Source organism: Aethalodelphis obliquidens, unplaced genomic scaffold (genome assembly GCF_003676395.1).
Source record: "Aethalodelphis obliquidens isolate GAN/ISIS:26980383/991018 unplaced genomic scaffold, ASM367639v1 scaffold12, whole genome shotgun sequence".
NCBI lineage: Eukaryota > Metazoa > Chordata > Mammalia > Artiodactyla > Delphinidae > Aethalodelphis > Aethalodelphis obliquidens.
This window is the reverse complement of record NW_020837956.1, coordinates 24,035,082-24,055,576: the sequence shown is the minus strand read 5'-3', so window position 1 is coordinate 24,055,576 and position 20,495 is coordinate 24,035,082. Positions and strand designations below refer to the sequence as shown.

The following is a 20,495-nucleotide window of genomic DNA, read 5'->3' as shown; positions in this document are numbered from 1 at the left end:
GGTAATGCACCTCAAACATTTGCTGAGTATGAGCTCTGCATCAGCCCTCAGCTAGGTCCTCAGATCCATTACCGGAATTCTTGCTACTACTCATGATGGTATTCTTATTTTACAAATAAAGAAATAAAGGTTAAAGGGGATTATTAACATGCTTAAGGTCACAAAACTAGTAAGTGGCAGGACCAGCATTGGAAACCACTTTTATCTGGTTCTAATGACACTGAATAGATCAAATCCACACATTCACCATCCTAACCCAGGCATCTCTGTATTGTCCAAATGAATTTTTCAGATTAGAGTTCTCAGGGAAGAATAAATTCTCATCTTTAAGAAACACAGCCCTAGTTCAGGACCACTGGCTTCAAATCTAACTTGAAGTATCTTAAAAAAAAAAAAAAAGATGAATTTACTAAGTATCATAACTAAATGATAACTAAATTCGTAACTAAACTTCATGAAGGGTGGGGGCTTCCAGGACACTGGAATGTCATTAGGACACTCATTGTTATCTTTGCTGAGGCCTCATTTTGAATCAGAGTCTATACAGATGTCACAGCTTTTTATGCTTAACAAGAAACAACTTCTGCCTCACTTCTTTCTGGTAACGTTACCCTTGGTGAACAAAATCTCTTCCCTCATTCCAATCTGAGATTCCCAGAAAAGACTCAAGATGACCTACCTTGAGTCATCTACGCCCTCTGGTAGACAGAGGGCCCAATACTTTGATTAGCTGTCCTCTTAGAACAACACAGTTAGGACTGAGAGAGCACCACTTCTCCAAAGAAGTGGGTAATACTCCCAGAAAAAAGACTGAAGAGCAAATCAATGGAAAACATTCACTTACTTAAGGATTAAGTTTTATTGAAGGAAAAGTGTCAAATGACCTAGTCTGGGGTCCAGGCACTCCTGAATCTCCGCTTGGGGTGATAAGCCCAGATGACACTGCTTTAGGATGAAGGTGCTATTTGTTTCTCTCTTCTTAGTTATTACCCTCCAAAATTTGGTAGCCTATAAACCTATTCACAGACCTCCACATTGAAACAATATATGATCTAATATGAAAGTCAGTTTATCTAATTATTCCATTATAATGAAGAGGAAACATGGACTTATAATGATCTATAATAATGGCACACTGTAGCTCTGGTGAAATATTAAGGAGGGCAGATTCTAAGATCTCCTTAATCTCTAGGATTCTTTTTTTTTTTTTTTTTTGGCCTCGCTGCGCAGCTTGTGGGATTTTAGTTCCCCGACCTGGGATCGAACCCGGGGCCCTGGCAGTGAGAGCGCCGAGTCCTAACCACTGGACCACCAAGGAATTCCCTCTATTACTCTCTCTAAAAGCACCCTGCCTGCCTCTAGAAAACAGTTATGACAAGCACAGCTCACTCCTATCCTTCACGAGTAGTGCAATGTTTTGCTCTTTATTAATGTCTATGTACCAGACCAACCATCTCCCGTCACTCCAGGAGGTTCTATGGTTATCTGCCAAAGCAAAGAGCTTAAACAAGCCAATGAAACTGCCTTTGGGAAAACCATTAAAAAATAACCATATGGTATTGTCAATGTAGCAAAATACAATATTATATATTTATAATGAGGTTTCTCTGACTTTTAGGAAAGTACATTTTACTTTATTGGTCACTGACAATTAATTAACCGAAAGAAAAGATTTAAGATTTCCAACACCAACTTCTAAATACATTGCAACTAATCCATTGATGTAAAAAAGACCTATCAACAAACACACATGCCTCAATTCCTATTTCTAGCAGTTCAGCATAGCCATTTGTGGTATAAGACTTAGAATGAAATATTTCTCAGGGAAGGAAAGGTTTACCACAGACACATTCTTATACAGAATTTTCACCACTAGATAGCATCTAGAGACACCCAGAGGAAGCCAGGTATCTTGCTCTAGCTCTGGAAAAGGATAGAATTGTAAAATGAGGCAATAATTAGCAAATTATTTAGTAGTATTGCTCAGTTTAATATGATTACACTGAAAAAGTAGGCAAAGGGTCCTATGAAAGAGATAATTAAATCGTCAGAAATGTACTATTTTAAAAACCTTTCCACAATGAATCCCTGAATCTTTCCTTCGTTGTTCTCCTTGTTCATTAAACTTAGAGAGGAAGTTGTGAATACTTTACAGACGTCAACTCCTATATTTCTAGAAAGATGAGAAAAGAGGACAAGTTAAATATCAAGTTTCTGCTCACAGAGAGGTCAATGAAATACATGATGCAATGTCATTTCCTGATCTGTTCATACGGTTATTACTGAAACCTGTCTTCAAAAATGGAAACAAACATATTATAGGAGACAAGCTGACTCTTGTATATTTTTAAAATTAACCAATTAACCAAGAAAAGATACAATGGGCTTCCCTTCTTTATAATAACTGGATGGGAAGTTCCAGAGGCTCTAGCATCCTGCCAAAAATAAACACAATCATCATCAGCCCAGCAGCTCAAGCAGCAGAAACATAAAGGCAAGGAAAAGCTATCAAACCTTTACATTCTGTAGCAAACCCTTCTTCTTTCTCTATGGATCTGGCATCTAATGCATTATTACACTGCTGTTGTCTCTCAGGAAACAGAATAATCACATGATGAAGAATCTTCTCTACAAGGTAGTATATCCCACAGAGCATTTTGGGAAAAAGCAGGTACAAGAAAACAATTCATTAGAAGGCAAGCACACGTCTGCACTCCGTCAGCGAGTCCATCAAGCAGTCGAATGCAGCCAATGACAGGAAGGCAGATGCAGCACACAGAGTAGGCACCAATCCTTAGAAGCTTAAACGTGAAACACACCCTCCTGCAACAGAATCCAAGTTCTGCGGCAAATCAGTGACCTAATTAACACAGTCTGCAATTCCATTCTGATGGGGATATTCAGGAGCACCCCCTTACCTCCTTTCTTAGGGCCTCTCCTAATTGCCAACCTCTTGATAAGAAAGCAGCTGGCAGAACTCTGGTAGCAATTGGGAGCTAGGAAGAACGAGCAAGCCTTGACTTTTTTGTTTTGTTTTGTTGAAGAGGAGTTAATGGAAACACAAGCAGAATGAAAAAAATAGAACCATGGTGTCTACCTACCTACCTTACCTACCTTTGCATCTACCTTAGATGCAAAGAGCTCCTTGCTCCATAAAGGCATATCATCAGAGGGCAACTAAAAGAGAAGGGCTATACAGTGTGAGCTGTTGAGTAGGTGGGCTTTCAGGGACACCTCTAGCAGGACAATCACCTGACGAGAATGTCCCTGACACTCAGAGTCATCCTGTGGCCTCTTTTCTATTTCATCTGCTCGAGAGCTCTTAAATCTATCTGCTCCTGGTCTCCACCATCTCCACTGGCATCATCACCTTTCAGCATGCATTTGGTTAGTGTAACTTAAATACCGTAAAGGTTTTCTATTAGTCCACTGGTGTCCAGAGAACCTTTAAGCTATTGCTCATCTGATTTCGTTTTGTTTGTTTTTTTTTGCGCTACACGGGCCTCTCACTGTTGTGGCCTCTTCCGTTGTGGAGCACAGGCTCTGGACGCGCAGGCTCAGCGGCCATGGCTCACGGGCCCAGCCGCTCCGCGGCATGTGGGATCCTCCCAGACCACGGCACGAACCCGTGTCCCCTGCATCGGCAGGCGGACTCTCAACCACTGCGCCACCAGGGAAGCCCGGTCGTCTGATTTCTTATGGTTAAAATTACTTTCCTAAGCACAGGTCTCATGCTACCACTCTGCCCCTCATCATCAATTCTCTACTCATCTCCCAAGTCAGAACAAACATCTTTCTCTCCACAGTCACTAACCAGACACTACAGCCCAGGTCTCCTAGTCCACCTTAATTTTCACGACTTCTTTACACTTCCTAAGTGTTCTGGGCAAATATGCTACTCCATTCAAACGCAGGCCCTGAACTTTTCTGCCACAGTAAAGCAAAAGTAAGACAAAATGGTAAACGATACACAACTATTTACAGTAAAAACAGAGTAAGTCAAAATGGAAGCCAGACTAACAACCTAAGTGTTGTCAGGACTGGGAAAGAACTCTTATCATTTGAGATAAATGAAGAGGCAAGAAAAGGCAACCCAACAAATCAGACCGCTAGCTAGTTAACATAAACACTTTGATATCAATAATACAATTCTACAGAATGGAATGAATGCATGTGTTCGAATGCTTAGCAGAAAATAAAAGAGTAGGTTCATACGGCATAACAGAAATATAATAAAAACAAAACAGTGGCGGGATAACATCTTTCAAGGCTACAAACTGTAAGGATATACAAGAGGGATGAAAGCACAGAATATGAAGGGCAATGTGAACAACAACGGGTGAAATTAATTTCAGGGGGAAAAAAAAATGAACTACAGAATACCAGAGATTGAAATGCCTTCAGTTTATAATAAAAATGCATCAAAGGGGAAGAAGGGGCAGTGGAGAGTGGAAAGAACTCAAGTGTGGGAGAACTGGGTTCACCTTCCAATTCTGGTACTAAGCAGATGAAGTGACCCATATGACTCTGGACAATAAAGCCCTTTGTGCCTCAGCTAATTGGTCTGGGGATGGTTCTAGAACAGTGGTTTTCACATGTATTCCCTGGGCATCAAAAGATTCCACAAGGTGCTTCAGAATCCAATGAGGAGAGCAAGGGGATTAGGTGCCAACCTCATTTCAATAAGAGCAGCTCCACTTCCATTCCATGTAAGAGTTCATATAAATAAAATGTTCCACCGCTGTTTTAAAAAGTTTGAAAACCCCTTTCCTTACTACAAAATTTGAAATAGAAGTCTCTGCTGTACTCACTCATAGTATCCCTTTCTTCTCTTGTATAGCCCTCGTCACAGTTTGCAATTACATATAATTAGCATTTACTTTTTGACTGGCCTCACTCAAGAGGCTGTAAGCTTCATGACAGCAGGGCCCATAGGGTTTATTCCACCACCGTGTTCACACTGCTTACCTGACACTTTGACTGACACATAGTGGGTGCGCAACAAATATTTTTCAATAGTGAAATTTTATGATTCTACTTTCCATTCCACTCTACGTGAAACAATGTTTTAGCTAAACCAAAAAGTACAAATTGGTGAAGGGCTCATGGAAGAGATGTCCTGATAAGGAAGTCAAAGAAGGATACCTGACAGGCCATTTGGGATGGTAAAAATTCTTGAGTGGGAGGAGTAATGATGACTAAATAATGTTCTCAGGAGTTTACCTGGACACAGGAAAACAGGACTATTTCTCATATGTAATAAATGCATGAGGTCAACTCTGCCTGTTAAATCGGCCTTGGTATTTAATTTCTGGGCCAAAAGAATCTAAAAGTAATTTTAAATGCCCTAATACATTAGGGAGTTTGCCAGGGGAATAAAGAACCACACGCCACTCATTAAATGTGTATCAAAGTCTCTGCTAAAAAGGCCATACAGAGACCTTTGGAGACAGTGCTATGAAAGTGAATTATAAACCAGCTGAAGGGATAGTGTAGGGATTTCTGGTTCAAACTGGCAGATTGAGCACATGCTGAGAGCTCACCCTCCTGTACCAAAGAAAAAGGACTTAAAGATATAAAAATTAATTGATACATGCATAGCTAGAATCCAATTTTTTAAAAAAAGGAAAACTTTCTTTAAGCCTAAAAATAATGAAGACGTATCCCCCAAGGAAGAAAATAAACAAGAAGCCATCGTGGTGAGCAAGGGCTGTGCTGAGCTGCCATCAGCTACACACAGGATTGCAGGCCAACTCTGAGGAGGTTGGAAGAACTTAACCAAATCCCACCTCCCCCTCCCAAAAAAATCCCAGAGAAAACAGAGCATCTAAAAAGGTCTTTAAAATGAGTATATTTAATACCCTCAGGCACCTAAAGGATAGAGTAGCATTCATTAAATGTTCTGAAAAATAACCAATTAGAGATTTTTTAAATGAAAACCATAACTATTGAGATTTTTTAATTTTATTTATTTATTTATAATTTTTTTATTTTTGGCTGTGTTGGTCTTCTTTGCTGCGCACGGGTTTTCTCTAGTTGCAGTGAGCAGGGGCTACTCTTCGTTGTGGTGCAAGGGCTTCTCATTGCAGTGGCTTCTCTTGTCATGGAGCACGGGCTCTAGGCGCACGGGCTTCAGTAGTTGTGGCTTGTGGGCTGAGTAGTTGTGGCTCACAGGCTCTAGAGTGCAGGCTCAGTAGTTGTGGCACATGGGCTTAGTTGCTCCGTGGCATGTGGGATCTTCCCAGACAAGGGCTTGAACCTGTGTCCCATGCATTGGCAGGCAGATTCTTTTTTTTTTTTTTTTTTTTTGCGGTACGCGGGCCTCTCACTGTTGTGGCCTCTCCCATTGCGGAGCACAGGCTCCGGACGCGCAGGCCCAGCGGCCATGCACTCACGGGCCCAGCCGCTCCGCGGCATGTGGGATCTTCCCGGACCGGGGCACGAGCCCGTGTCCCCTGCATCGGCAGGCGGACTCTCAACCACTGCGCCACCAGGGAAGCCCAGCAGGCAGATTCTTAACCACTGTGCCACCAGGGAAGTCCCTACTGAGATTTTTAAAAAACCTCCACAGATAGGCTGAATATACAAGCCTGAATACTGCTAAAGGCTGATGGTACTTTTTTTTTTTTAAGTTAAGAAACATTAGAGCTAAATCCAGTTTTAAAGTCTATAACTCAGAGTTCCAGAGAGACCAGAGGCAATGAAGGAGAGGCAATAGTATCTAACACATCAAATGGATGAGAATTTTTCAGAATTGATGAAAGACATGAACCTTTAGAGAGTAAGAATTCTCTGAGTAGTAAAACAAATTAAATAAACTTTTTAAAAAACTTTGTATCCAGACAAATTATAGTAAAACTTCAAATTACCAATGTTATAAAGAAAACCATAAAAGTTACTAGTGAAATATGAGAGGGTCAACAAAAAGGAAGGGGAATCAGATTGTTATCAAGACTGGTTACAAGATAATAGAGGAATGATATCTTCAAAGAATGAAGGAAAAACATCTTTTGGCTAGATTTTAAACCCAGATAAATTATCATTCAACAGTGAGGGTATACCACAACAATTAGGCAAGAAAAAGAAATGAAAGATATCTAAACTGTAAAGGAAGAAGTAAAACTGTCTCTATTTGCAGATGAAATGATCTCATATATAGAAAACCCTAAAGAATCTACCCCTCACCCCCCAAAAAGAAACTGTTAGAGCTAATAAACAAACTGCAAGGTCAATGTACAAAATCAGTTGTATTTCTATATACCAGCAATGAACAATCTGAACATGAAATTAGGAAAACAATTTCATTTATAATAGCATCAAAAAGAATAAAATTCTTAGGAATAAATTTAATCAAAGAAATGCAACACCTGTACACTGAAAACTACAAAACATCATTGAAAGAAATTAAAGAAGATCTTGGGCTTCCCTGGTGGTTCAGTAGTTAAGAATCTGCCTGCCAATGCAGGGGACACGGGTTCGAGCCCTGGTCCAGGAAGATTCCACATGCCGCAGAGCAACTAAGCCTGTGCACCACAACTACTGAGCCTGTGCTCTAGAGCCTGCACACCACGACTACTGAAACCTGCCCACCTAGAGCCTGTGTTCTGCAACAAGAGAAGCCACTGCTATGAGAAGCCCGCTCACCACAACGAAGCACAGCCCCCACTTGCCACAACTAGAGAAAGCCCAAGCACAGCAATGAAGACCCAATGCAGCCAAAAATAAAATCAATAAATTTATTAAAAAAATAATAAATCAAAGAAGATCTAAATAAATGGAAAAACACTCCATGTTCATGGATTGGAAGACTTAACATTGTGAAAACAGTAATATTCCCCAAATTGATTTACAGATTCAGTTCAATCCCTATCAAAACCACAGCTGCCTTTTTTGTAGAAATGGACAAGTTGATCCTAAGTTCATATAGAAATACAAGAAAGATAGAACAGCCAAAATAATCTCCCAAAAGAACAAAAGTTGCAGGATACATACTTCCTGATTTCAAACTTACTACAAACCTATTGCAAAGTAGACTAGTTTGCTTTATGTTAGAAGGTTCAGGGATATTCATAAATTTATCCATCACTCTCTGCAGTTACACAGAAATCCCTAATTAATACCTGAAATTATTGTCTTTGAAAAGGTTTCTAAGTCTAAACACTGTGTAAGGATTAAACAACAGTTCATGAAGGCTTTTTAAGTGGCTCTCTAACTGGTGCCCCTGTTAGCGCCATGCACTCTACTTCACACCCCACACCTCTGTTTGCATGGTTTGCTGGAATTCCCAGAGTAGAAGTACAGCTGATAATGGTACTCTTACAGCTTCTTCACTCAAGGTCTTCACTATTCCTCTGTCCCCATATAAAGGTTTGGGAAATGACAAATGGACAGAGTCACAGGAAGCTAAAGGATGGTGCTGTAGACAGAATGCTGAAAGTGACTTTGATGATGTGTTAGGAGGGGTCTAGAGTATTTTTCATTTCAAAGATGTTAAGCTTTTGGATCCACCAGTGCTTTTTCACTCATGACTTACTGCAGTGTACCCAGAGCAACAAAACATTTGACTTGATCCATTTAAAGGTTTACGTGTTCAAGTTACTTTTGGAGATCTTTCCTTGGGAAAGATCAAGTTATATACGGGATTGCTTTCCCTGTTTTTAAAAAAGAAAAATATCAAAAGCTTGCTGCCACTTATACTTCTCCTACTTTCCTATTACTCTCCTTCCTTCCACTGCTACTTATAACTTTAAGATCACAATAAATTAGAAATATAACTCTGTTTCACTTTGATGACTCAATTTCATCCAAACTCTCTAAATACATCTCTGACATCAGTATCTTCGTCATCACTAAAGGTTCTCTGAGTCATCACACAATTCTCCAGAGTACATCATGGTCATTTCTGCCCAAATTGTTTAGAAATAACTCCTCTGTATCTAATGCTCTCAATGGAAAATGTACCACAAGCTTCTCCCATAATATTAAGCCAGTTGGCATTTTCATCTATAATCACTTAATGCATTTTTATTTTTAAAATTAAACTTAATCTTTTCTACACACATAATTAATAAGCTTTATCTAATGGGAATATGGGAGAACACTGCGCTCAGTACTAATCTGAGGGCTTCCCTGGTGGCGCAGTGGTCAAGAATCCGCCTGCCAGTGTGGGAGACATGGGTTCGAGCCCTGGTCCGGGAAGATCCCACATGCCGCAGAGCAACTAAGCCCGTGCGTCACAACTACTGGTCTGCGCTCCAGAGCCCGCGAGCCCGTGAACCACAACTACTGAAGCCCGCCCACCTAGAGCCCGTGCTTTGCAACAAGAGAAGCCACCGCAATGAGAAGCCTGCACACCGCAATGAAGAGTAGCCCCCGCTTGCCACAAGTACAGAAAGCCTGTGTGCAGCAACGAAGGCCCAACGCAGCCAAAAATAAATAAAATAAATTAAAAAAACAACAAAAACTAATCTGAGAACATTTTTAAGCATACAGAGGATGTTTAGAAAAATTGTTCAGATACTTGACCCTAAAAGAAATCTCAACTCTACCAAAGAATCAACATCATATAGAATACCACCTCCTACCAAAAGTCGATAGTATCAGAAACCAACAAAAATTACCCTCCAAAGTCTCATGTGTTTGGAGATTTAAAAAATCACCTTAACTCTGCATATTAGAAAAAAAGAATTTTAAAAAATCAATTAACTGAATAATCATCTAAAGAAGTAAGAAACTAGTAACAGGGTTTGATCCTTACATGTTGGAAGGAAGGAAGGAAGGAAGGGAGGGAGGGAGGGAGGGAGGGAGGGAAAAAGAGCCATGAATGCCCTCAAGACTTATATAAACTGCCTATTTGACATCTCTATTTGGGTATCAAAAAAACCTCAACATGTCCAAATGGAGCTCTCATTCTAGACAAACTTGTTCACCTGTAGGTATCCCCATCTCTTATCTTTCCAATTGTTCAGGTCAAAGTGACATCTCTCTTCCTCTCATACTCCACATCCAATCTGTCAGCAAGATTTTTATCCCTACATATTATGCCAGGTCTAGATTTAAAGGCTGAGCTCAGAGAGATAACATAAATGGCAGTTTAATCAATTTCTCAAACTGAAGATGTTAAATATTCATCTCAAGAAACTCTACGGAGAAGCTCTTAACAAGAATGTTTTTCTTGTAATAAACTGGACACAGGAAATGAGTGAAAAATAACAGTTGGGCTTATACAGAATTAAACATGAGGTGGTGACAGCTTGGAAGAAATGGCTAAGGAGAATAAAGAAGTCACTTAAATTCCAAAAAGAATTCTACTAAAAAAGCGAGAAACCAACGGGGAAGATTATTCAATATGAATTAACAGAATATTTTCTTAAATTCATGCTTAGAGTCCATGTATCCAATTTTACCCTTAAAATGATCCCATTAAATTATCCAATAGGGAAAAAATAAGTGAGACAAAAGAGAAAGGTCCTTTTACCAAAGGAGAAGATGCCTTACTTTAACCTTATCTTTATCTCTAGAATTATTTCAAGTAGTAAAATAAGAACCTCTCTCCAAAATCTAATAAAAAATAAGATTTTTACAATCTGAGTAACCTTTCTTTAATTGCCTTCCAAAGCTTCAGTAAGGGCGTATCAAAGTCATACCAAGTAAACAAGTAGTAAAGGCCTATAGTGTGACCTTGAAGAGAAGGACAAGAAACTTGTCAAATTTAACCTCATTTAACTAGAATTTACAACTGGGCTCCATACTCCAGAAGTACAACAAATCAGTAGAGTTTAGTTCCACCAACACTGGAGTGTGCCAGTTACTAAGGATATACAATCCCAGACCTTAAGAAGTTGACGGTGCAAAGGAAGTGCTTACAGTCTTCAAGAAATCCAGGTTCAATACATACTCAAGAAATCCTTAAAGAAGGAGAGAGCACTTTATTGGGTGCCCAAATGACTAATAAAACAAGAGCTAAAAGAATCTAGGTAAGGAAGGGAGAGATTCATAAGAGTTAGCTGCCTCTAGGGTTCAAAGAAGGTTTCATGAATGCAGCAGAATCTAAGCTCAGCTCATGGACATATAAAGCATGGAAAGTCTGGAAGAGACAAGAAGGGCATTCAGGAAAAGGGGGTATTTGGGCTAGGACATCATGAGCCAGCTCAGAGGTATGGGAAGAGATAACATTTTTTAAAGGGTAGGAAGGAGGCAGGTCTGGCGGAAGTGAGGCTTTGTCCTGCAATAATTTAGCAGTAGAAGATAAGATTAAAAAAGGAAGGTGGGTCCTGATTACACAGGGCCTTGAATTCCAGCTTGAGGAGTGCCTCCTTAATTCTATAGTCAGTGGAGTTTTGTAGATTTTTAAATAGGGAAGTAATATGACAAAGGCAGTGATTCAAGAAGATTGATTTGTCAACTCTGTACACAGAGTTGAGGTTTAACAAGAATGAAAAAGGCTAACTTAGTAGGTGTTAAACTTAGTAGTCAAAAGTGGGCAAGACCTGTAAAGGTGCTAAGAAATATTCAGATTATCCTGACTTGCAACCAGATCACAGTATATACATTCTATTAAGAAATTTAACTCAATGAAATAAACTTCTGAGGCTCAATATCTGCAAGAAATTATGTTACAAGTATACCACAGGTGTAGCTAGGGGAGAAAAAAAGCTCAAAGAAAAGCAGACTTCTCCAATATTAATGATTATTTTTCAAGGATTTGTTAGTAATCATAATGAATTGCAGGATCATGGCTTCCAACCCAAGAATGTTGATATTATTAGCTCTAGCTCTTTAAAAACACAAGAAAAAGACCTGCTTCATCCTCACATACTGATATAATTTCTGGTATAGCCTGAATACTTCATGAAGATCACTGCTATTAGTAAGCCGTGAGCATATACACATGCATTTATTCATTCCACAGATATTTATTTAAGGTCTACTATTTGCCAGGTCCATTCTATACCCTGGAGATACAGCAGGAAGCAAAATAAAGTTTTTGTCTTCAAACGGCTTACGATCTAGTGGAGTATAGATTATAAAGAAATACAAAAACATATAAAGTAATGTCATATAACAGTGCCACGAAGAAACTAAAACAAGGCAATGGGATACTGACGATGGTGCTATTTTAGGTGAGACAGTTAAGATGAGGCTCTCTGAGAAGCTAACATTTAAGGAGAGATCTGAATGAAGTAAGGGAATGAGCCACATGAATTATATGATAATTAAGTCCACATGCAAAAAAAGGGACTTAGACCCTTACCTTAAACCATACACAAAAATTAGTTCAAAATTAACACAAAAATGGATTATAGACTGAAATGTAAGGTTAAAACTATAAAACTTCTAGGTGAAAACACAGGAGAAAATCACTGTGACCCTGGGTTAGGCAAAGTTTCTTAGATATGACACGAGAAGCACAATGCATAAAAGAAAAAAATTGATAACGTGGCCTTGCTCAAAATTAAGAGTTTTTCTCTTCAAAAGATCATTAAGAAAATGAAAAGATAAGACATAGACTGGAAAAAATTATCTGTAGATCATATATCTGACAGAGAACTTGTGTCCAGAATATATAAAGAACTCTTAAAATTCAGTAAGCAGACGACAATCCAACCAGTTATAAAACGGGCGAGAGAAATTGTCACAGGCCAGAGGGGCCTAAGGAGACATGACGAATAAATGTAATGGTACCCTGGACGGGAACCTGGTAAAGAAAAAGGACATTAGGAAACAAACTAATGAAATCTCAATAAAGCATGGAGCTCAGTTAATAACAATATCAATATTGGTTCATCTGTAAAATGTTAACAACAGGGGAACTGAGTGCAGGGTATACGGGAACTCTCTGTCCTATCTTAGCTACATTTCTCTAAATCTAAAACTACCCTAAAATGGTGAAAGATATAAATAGACAATTATAGAAAGAAGATGTATGAATGGTTTATTAGTCACTGGGGAAATGCAAATTAAAACTACAATAAGGTACCACTACTCACTAGCTAGGATGGCTATAAATACAAAAGACTGACAATATACCCAGTGCACTGGTGAGAATGCGGAGAAACTGGAGCTCTCATGTATTGCTGGTGGGATTCTAAAAGGTACAGTCACTTTCAAAAAACAGTTCAGCAGTTTCTTAAAATGTTAAGTATACTGTTACCCTGCATGACCCAGCAATTCTACTCCTAGGTATCTACCCGAGAGACATGTGAAAACATATGTCCACACAAAGACAAAGATGTTCATAGCAGGATTATTCATAATAGTCAAAAACTGTAAATGAGCCAAGTGTCCATCAACAGGTGACGGATAAACAAAATGTGGTATTCATATAATGGGATATTTTCAGCATTGAGAAGGCATAAACTACTGATACTTGCTACAACATGGATAAGCCTCAAAAATATTATGTTAAGTGAAAGAAGCCAGAAACAAAAAACTACATATGATTCTGTTGATACAAAATTTCTAGAAAAGGCAAAACTATAGAAACAGGATGTATATCAGTGGTTGCCTTGGGGCTATAGGTGGGAGCTGGGATACAAGGGAACTTTTTTGGATGATGAAAAAGTTCTAAAACTGGATGGTGGTGATAGGTGCAAAACAACATACATTTACGAAAACTCATTTAACTGTAACAGTGGGTGAATTTTATGCTGTGTAAATTATGCCTCAATAAAACTGTTTTAAAAAAAAGACAAATCAAAACCACAATGTTCTATTACCTCATACCCATTAGGGTAACTTAAAAACAAAACAAAACAGAAAATAACAAGTGTTGGTAAGGATGTGGAGAAACTGGAACCCTTATACTTTGTTCATGGGATTGTAAAATGGTGCAACCACTATGGAAAACAGTATGGAGGTTCCTCAAAAACTAAAAATAGAACTACCATATCATCTAGCAATCCAACCTCTGGGAATATAACCCAAAGAATTAAAAGCAGGGTCTCAAAGACATATTTGTACACCCATCTTCATAGCATTATTCAGAAGAGCCAAAAGGTGGAAACAACCCAAATGTCTGTTGGCAAAGGAATGGACAAACAAAATGTGGTATATACATACAATGGAATATTATCCAGCCTTAAAAAGGAAGGAAATCCTGACACATGTTAGAACATAGATGAACCATGAGGACATTATGCTATGTGAAATAAGACAGTCACATAAAGACAAATAATATATGATTCTACTCATATGAGGTATCTTAGGTACTCAAATTCATAGAAAGAGGAAGTAGAATGGTGGTTACCAGAGGATCCTGGTAAAGAGGAGTTGATGTTTAATGGATATATTGTTTTCAATTTGCAAGTTGAAAAAGCTCTGGAGATCTGTTTCACAACAATGTAAATATACTTAACACTACTGAACTGTGCACTTAAAAATGGTTAAGATGGTAAATTTTATGTTATGTGTATTTTACCACAATTAAAAACAAAGAAAGAAAACCAAGGGATGGTGTTTGGGCAATGCTAGATTTAGAGTTTAAAAGCAGACTGTTTTATGGCAGTACAGTGCTAAACAGAGTGAGAAAAATCCCAAGGGGCGGGTGAAACTGAGCAGATCAAAGTCACAACCACTTATAAATAATTATCCTCCTAGGATTAAACCTTGAGTATGCTTGTATTAAATAATGCTATTTCTCCTTACTGCATCATAGTCCATCACCACATCTGCTGTTCACATGACCATGCCTCTCCATCACACACACACACAGGAGCCGCACATATACACTCACATGTGTGGGTTTCTGAGTATATGCAAGTTCTCCCGTCCCCAACACACACACACACACACACACACACACACACACACACAGAAGTTGAGGCAAAAATCTTATCCTATTCCTAGGACTATCTCACATGATGCATCACCCTTGGTACCAGTGCCCTCTGTGCTCCCTCCTTCTTTTTTGGAGAGATACACTTCCCGGGCCAGCTACCCAAAGCCCAGAAGAGAATGATTATCTGGGACCTTTAGCCTGAAATGGAGCCAAACAGACAACACCCAAACCAGAACTGAGTGAAGCTCAAGGCTCTAAGAGAATCTTGTGTTCCTCAGCTGCTAGGTTTTCAAAATCATCTCAGCAAAATAAGAGTCTTCACATTCTAGGTTATCTAAATAGAATAAAAAGCAGCTTTTCTTTTCTCAAACGGTCAAATTAGATAAACCTGAAATGTTAGATATCTGATGGCCCACTAGTGAGCAGACCGTGTCACCATGCCTAGGTTTTTCAAAATCATTACGGCAAAACCAAGACAGAATTAATACCAGATGAGCTATGATCTAAGAGCCAAAGTATGACTTGCCTGTTGGAAATAGCTCAAAATTATAACCTTCCAAATAGGTTCAGCCTCAGGAGACCAGAATGAATCTGATACTCCTTTCAAGTGACTAGAACATCAGATTCACCTAGGAATCTAAGAGAAAAGTATCATCTTGCTGGTTTCCTCAAATAAGACTCTTCTCAGCATCCACAGAGCCCCACTCACAATTCACATTCAGTAAATACTTGTGGAAGACAGTGATTTCACTCCAGATCAACTTATCAATATCATAAATTCTATAACAATTTATTTTGGAATATAGTAAAAGCAGTTAATAACTCTCATTGAAAAAAAAACAAATCTGGCTCATAAAAAAGGTGCAAACAATAAGGCGTTTGGTTTGCCACAGGACAACTAGCCAGAAGTACCCTTGTCACAAAAGTCATTTCAAATTCCAAATTCCTCCATCATTTGAAAGAAGTGTCAGAAATATGTGCTTAAATAACTAAACAACATAAACAAGAAGTTAGACCTGTTTTCTCATAGGGTTACAAATGGTCTTAGATTATTCCTGGTCTGGTGAATTCCTACTGATCTACTTAAAGTCATCATGAATAAGAACAAAACTGGCAGAATTTTTGCGTTATACTAAAAAGTTCACAAACACTGAAAGCACCAGATGTTTAAAGCACAGTTGTCTAAAGTTCAAAAAACAAAAAAAATAAACTATGTCTTGGTATAGAAAAACAGCAAAGAGGACAGATATGGCTTGATTAAATCAAGCTAGTGCATATGTATAGTCTAAGTCAGTATTAAACAGAAGAGTAGTTAAAATAGGACAATTAAGAGCCATACTGAAGTGTTATTTTAATTATACTTTTATAATTTAACAGTTTTTTAATTGTCTAGGTTAATTCTGTTTTGATACAAGGTGTGGAGGAAACTGGTTAGTTTAGCTGTTCAAACATGCTACACATGTATATAGGCACATGCTGCCAGAGAAACAGGAAGAAGGTAGTCTGGTTTCTAAGTAACAAACTTTAACCAAATGTTTTAACAGAAGAAGTTACCAAATTAACCTTTAAGCTTGGGTGGGAAAAAAAAAACACACACACACAAAAACCTGGACCATCAAACCAAAGAATATGATGATCATTCAGAAAAATGAATACCAAGAAGCACACAGTGCCCTAAATTTGCAGTTTTTATCAACTCTTTTTTAAGAGTAGGGATTGGCAAACTTTTCTGTGAAGAGCCAGATAATAAATATTTTAGGCTTTGAGGGTCATACGATTTCAGTCACAAAGACTCAATTTTGCCATTGTAGCCCCAAAGCAGCCATAGACAATACGTAAAGGAATTAGCATGGCTGTGTCCCAATAAACGTTTACTTATGGACACTGAAATCTGAATTTCATATAACTTTCACAAAATATTATTCTCCTGTTTATTTCTCTTCAACCATTCAAAAATATAAAAAAATCATTCTTAGGTCATGGGCCAGACAAAAACAGGTGACAGGCTGGATTTAGCCTGTGGGCTGCAATAACCGCTGTTTAAGAGAACAGATCAGCCGCAGGTGTATCGAGGGGGATACCAGTCACGCTCTTCCTTGCTGGAATTCAGAGGAACAAATATACTGAGCTGACATCAGAAATAAATAAATAAACCATAAACTGAAATGTAATGGTGATGAATTGCTAATTAAAGAAATCTGATATAAGAATTATGTGGTTAGGGCCTCCCTGGTGGTGCAGTGGTTAATAATCCGCCTGCCAATGCATAGGACACAGGTTCGAGCCCTGGTCCAGAAAGATCCCACATGCCACGGAGCAACAAAGCCCGTGCGCCACAACTACTGAGTCTGTGCTTTAGAGGCCGTGAGCCATAACTACTGAGCCTGTGTGCCTAGAGCCCATGCTCCACAACAAGAGAAGCCACCGCAATGAGAAGCCTGTGCACCGCAACGACGAGTAGCCCCCGCTCGCCACAACAAGAGAAAGCCTGCGCACAGCAACGAAGACCCAACACAGCCCAAAAGAAAATAAATAAAATAAATTTAAGAAAAAAAAATTATGTGGTTAGATAATTAGATCCTAAGCACCAGCAAACTGCTTGAATCAGGCGAGCAGAAAGTTTATCAGACTCTAAGGGTCAGAAGTTTCACAAAAATGTTTTGACCAAAAGAAACAACTAATTTCTCTCAAAGTAGAAGGAAACTTGCTACAGTGTTGATGATAAGTAAACTGTTTTTTTTTCTTTCCAGGTTTATTTGAAAAACGTTGTTTACATAATATTCTCAACTCACCAGAAAAGAAATACAATGGCTCAGTCGAGGAAATATGCCTGACATCTGGTGGAAGCCTTAGGTACTGTAGGTATGTGACCTATATTATTTACTGAAGGAAAAACAAACAAACAGAAGAAGGGGGATGGGGTAGGTGTCTGTTTATATAAATCATGTTTAGTGTCATTCATTAATTCAATACGTATTAAATGCCTACCATGTACCAGGCACTGTTTTAGGCACTGAGAACTCAGTGAAGAACAAACAACACAGTCCCAGCCTTTGTGGAGTGTACATTTTTATGACATGCTTCACTTTATTCTGAGGAAAAGACTTTAATAGTTTAGAATATAGTATTTATAACATCCTAACCTCATAGAAGCACTTTCAGATACATTATCCTTAAACAATATCCTGAGATAATTAAGATGAGTTTTATTACCACCATTTTACAGAAAAGTAAACTGATGTCTCTTGATTTTCAATCTAGTTTTTCTTCTGTCACATCACACTGCCTCCCTTATATTTTTCAACCAACCAAGTTACAGCTATTCGATGTTTGCCCTTGATTCTAAACTTAACCACAGGGTTCAAACAATGGTTTGATTACCGTATGTTTCTACAATAACAATTTCTTACTGGGTCAGCACGTTAGGAAACCAGGAAAGAAGGCTTGGCATGGAGTGAGGAGTCCCAGACTCTGGTCCCAACTCCAGCACTTTGTAGCTGTGTGATCTTGGGCAGGTCAAGCAACCTGCCCGATCCTGTTCCCTGATATGTAACAGGTTAATGCTATGTATACTACAAACGTTGCTGTGAGGGTTAAATGAAATAACATACACGGAAGAGGTGAACAAAGGGCTCGGAACACTGTGGGTGCTCAATAAATATCAAAACTTGAATCTCAAATTTGTGAGCATCTGAGTATCTCTACCCTATGCCAACAATGAAACGTAAGGAATTAACATTAAAATATACTTAATTGCAATTCCTGTCCCAAATTTCCACTGGAGTTTTAATTTTACTTCTAGGCATTTAATGGTAAAACCTAAGGTTTTTAAATTACGTTGGCCGCTCTCGCGCGTCAGCTGAGTGAAGGCGGCGAAAGGGCTGTGTTGTTAGGAGAGTTACTTTAGAAGTCACCCTTGTTACCAAAGCACCAGGTTCGATAGTTCTCTGCTTCTTAACCTTTTGCTTGGTTGATTTTCATGGAACTAGCTGATTTTTTTTTTTTTTTTGGTCTCTCTGCTAAAAAACTCTGTAACTTCCGTGTTCCGCTGACATTGCTGTTCCTGAAGTGCAGGTGTCAGTGGTCTGCAATCAGTTTTTGTTTTGTTTTGGGGGAGTCTAATCTCTTAGGAGTATTTGCACTCTACTGAAAGCCTTGCCAAACGACTTTGTAAACACAAGATTAGGAAAAGGAAAGGGTATTAGCCTGGACGAGAGTGCGGGAGACCCTTTTACATGCGTGTGTGAACATTTCCCGTGTTGACTTCGGACCCACGGTTTGTGGTCCACAATCTAGCCACTCCAGAGCTTCTGTTGACTCTTGCAAGTGGACACCTGGGTCTCAACTTCCCTGCTGTACATTTCTTTGGGGGTGCAGCTAAAAAAATGGTGGTCTTGGACATGAGATAAGAGGGTGACAACTTGGCCTCAGCCATCATCTGTCTTCTGCTGGCATTGGTTGAATCTTATCAAGTTCAGTCTTTGACGTGAAAGACCGAAGGCTCTTCGTGCGCCAGTCAGGTGGCACGGCTGTGCCTCTGAGGTGGGAGAGCCAACTTCAGGACACTGGTCCACAAGAGACCTCCCAGCTCCGCATAATATCAAATGGCAAAAACCTCCCAGAGATCTCCATCTCAACGCCAAGACCCAGCTCCACTCAACGACCATCAAGCTACAGTGCTGGACACCCCATGCCAAACAACTAGCAAGACAGGAACACAACCCCACCCATTAGCAGAGAGGCTGCCTAAAATCATAATAAGGCCACAGACACCCCAAAACACAGCGCCAGACGTGGACCTGCCCACCAGAAAAACAAGATCCAGCCTCATCCACCAGAAAATAGGCACTAGTCCCTTCCACCAGGAAGCCTACACAACCCACTGAACCAACCTTAGCCACTGGGAACAGACAGCAAACACAATGGGAACTACGAACCTGCAGCCTGCAAAAAGGAGACCCCAAACACAGTAAGTTAAGCAAATGAGAAGACAGAGAAACACACAGTAGATGAAGGAGCAAGGCAAAAACACACCAGACCTAACAAATGAAGAGGAAATAGGCAGTCTACCTGAAAAATAATTCAGAATAATGATAGTAAAGATGATCCAAAATCTTGGAAATAGAATGGAGAAAATACAAGAAACATTTAACAAGGACCTAGAAGAACTAAAGAGCAAACAAACAGTGGTGAACAACACAATAATTGAAATTAAAACTTCTCTAGAAGGGATCAATAGCAGAATAACTGAGGCAAAAGAACGGATAAGTGACCTGGAAGATAAAATAATGGAAATAACTACTGCAGAGCAGAATAAAGAAAAAGAATGAAAAGAATTGAGAACAGTCTCAGAGATCTCTGGGACAACATTAAACGCACCAACATTCGAATTACAGGGGTCCCAGAAGAAGAAGAGAAAAAGAAAGGGACTGGGAAAATATTTGAAGAGATTATAGTTGAAAACTTCCCTAATATGGGAAAGGAAATAGTTAATCAAGTCCAGGAAGCACAGAGAGTCCCATACAGGATAAATCCAAGGAGAAACACAACAAGACACATATTAATCAAACTAACAAAAATTAAATACAAAGAAAAAATATTAAAAGCAGCAAGGAAAAAACAAGAAATAACATACAAGGGAATCCCCATAAGGTTAACAGCTGATCTTTCAGCAGAAACTCTGCAAGCCAGAAGGGAGTGGCAGGACATATTTAAA

General features: G+C 39.1%; 1 protein-coding gene across 16 annotated transcripts in view; it reads right to left on the bottom strand.

The window, feature by feature from the left end:
* The window catches only part of DTNB (dystrobrevin beta), a 244,921-nt gene that overhangs the window by 89,998 nt on the left and 134,428 nt on the right, over positions 1-20,495 (bottom strand). Inside the window, exon 10 of one of the 16 annotated variants that reach the window (XM_027113671.1) lies at positions 9,782-12,697. The exons of the other annotated variants lie outside the window; for them this stretch is intronic. Coding sequence (XP_026969472.1) covers positions 12,652-12,697 — 46 coding nt within the window. The 3' untranslated portion in view covers positions 9,782-12,651. Of the gene's footprint in view, positions 1-9,781; positions 12,698-20,495 lie in introns of those variants that run through there. 16 annotated transcript variants of the gene reach the window in all.